This window comes from Charadrius vociferus, unplaced genomic scaffold (genome assembly GCF_000708025.1).
Source record: "Charadrius vociferus isolate BGI_N301 unplaced genomic scaffold, ASM70802v2 scaffold2276, whole genome shotgun sequence".
Lineage (NCBI taxonomy): Eukaryota > Metazoa > Chordata > Aves > Charadriiformes > Charadriidae > Charadrius > Charadrius vociferus.
The window spans coordinates 3,264-3,992 of NW_009648828.1; the positions used below are offsets into that span (position 1 = coordinate 3,264).

General features: G+C 63.2%; 1 protein-coding gene across 1 annotated transcript; it reads right to left on the minus strand.

Moving 5' to 3' along the window:
• Positions 1-322: 322 nt before the first annotated feature.
• On the minus strand, positions 323-721 carry TRAPPC5 (trafficking protein particle complex 5; the record flags this gene model as incomplete). Its single annotated transcript, XM_009886894.1, has 1 exon — positions 323-721. A coding segment is annotated over one exon (399 nt), but the record flags the coding sequence as incomplete, so codon positions are not given.
• Between the last annotated feature and the right edge of the window lie 8 nt (positions 722-729).

Genomic DNA, 729 nt, shown 5'->3' on the forward strand with positions numbered 1-729 from the left:
GTCCCTGAGGGAGACCAAGGGCCATCAGGAGGGACATTGGACGGTGCCCAGGGACCCAAACCCGCTCCAGTGTCCCCAGAGGAGGCCAAGGGCCATCAGGAGAGACAGGAGATGGTGGTGAGGAACCCAAACCAGCTCCACTGTCCCTGAGGGAGACCAAGGGCCGTCAGGAGGGATGTTGGATGGCACCCAGCGACCCAACCCAGCTCCAACACCCCCACGAGCGGCCAAGAACCATCCCGAGGACCAAGGGATGGATGAGGAACCCAAACCACCTCCAATGTCCCCGCGGGAGATCAAGGAGTGTCCCCTCCTTGTCCCCTCAGCGCCCCTCCAGGCTCTTGTCACGGGCGATGACGGCCTCCTCGAACTTGATCATGAGGGTGGTGCCTTTGTGCCAGTGAGCGGTGACCTTGGCCGGGAAACCGCTGGCGGTGAGGACGGCCTCCACCAAGCCGGCGGTGAAGGCGGCGCAGTTGAGGGTGCTGTTCTCCTTGGGGACGGAGATGTAGGTGTTGACCAAGGGCTCCTTCTCGATGACGTAGTAGGTCTTGTCGTCGTCGTTGGCCTGCTCCAACTTATCGGCCTCTTTGCCGAAGAGGGCCCGCCAAACGGGGCCCTTCACGAAGAGTAGGACGTTGAGGACCTTGGTCTCACGCCGGCCGCTCTTCTCCCGGGCCACCAAGGCATCCAAGACGCGCAGACCCACCTGGTGGCCCAAACGGGCCA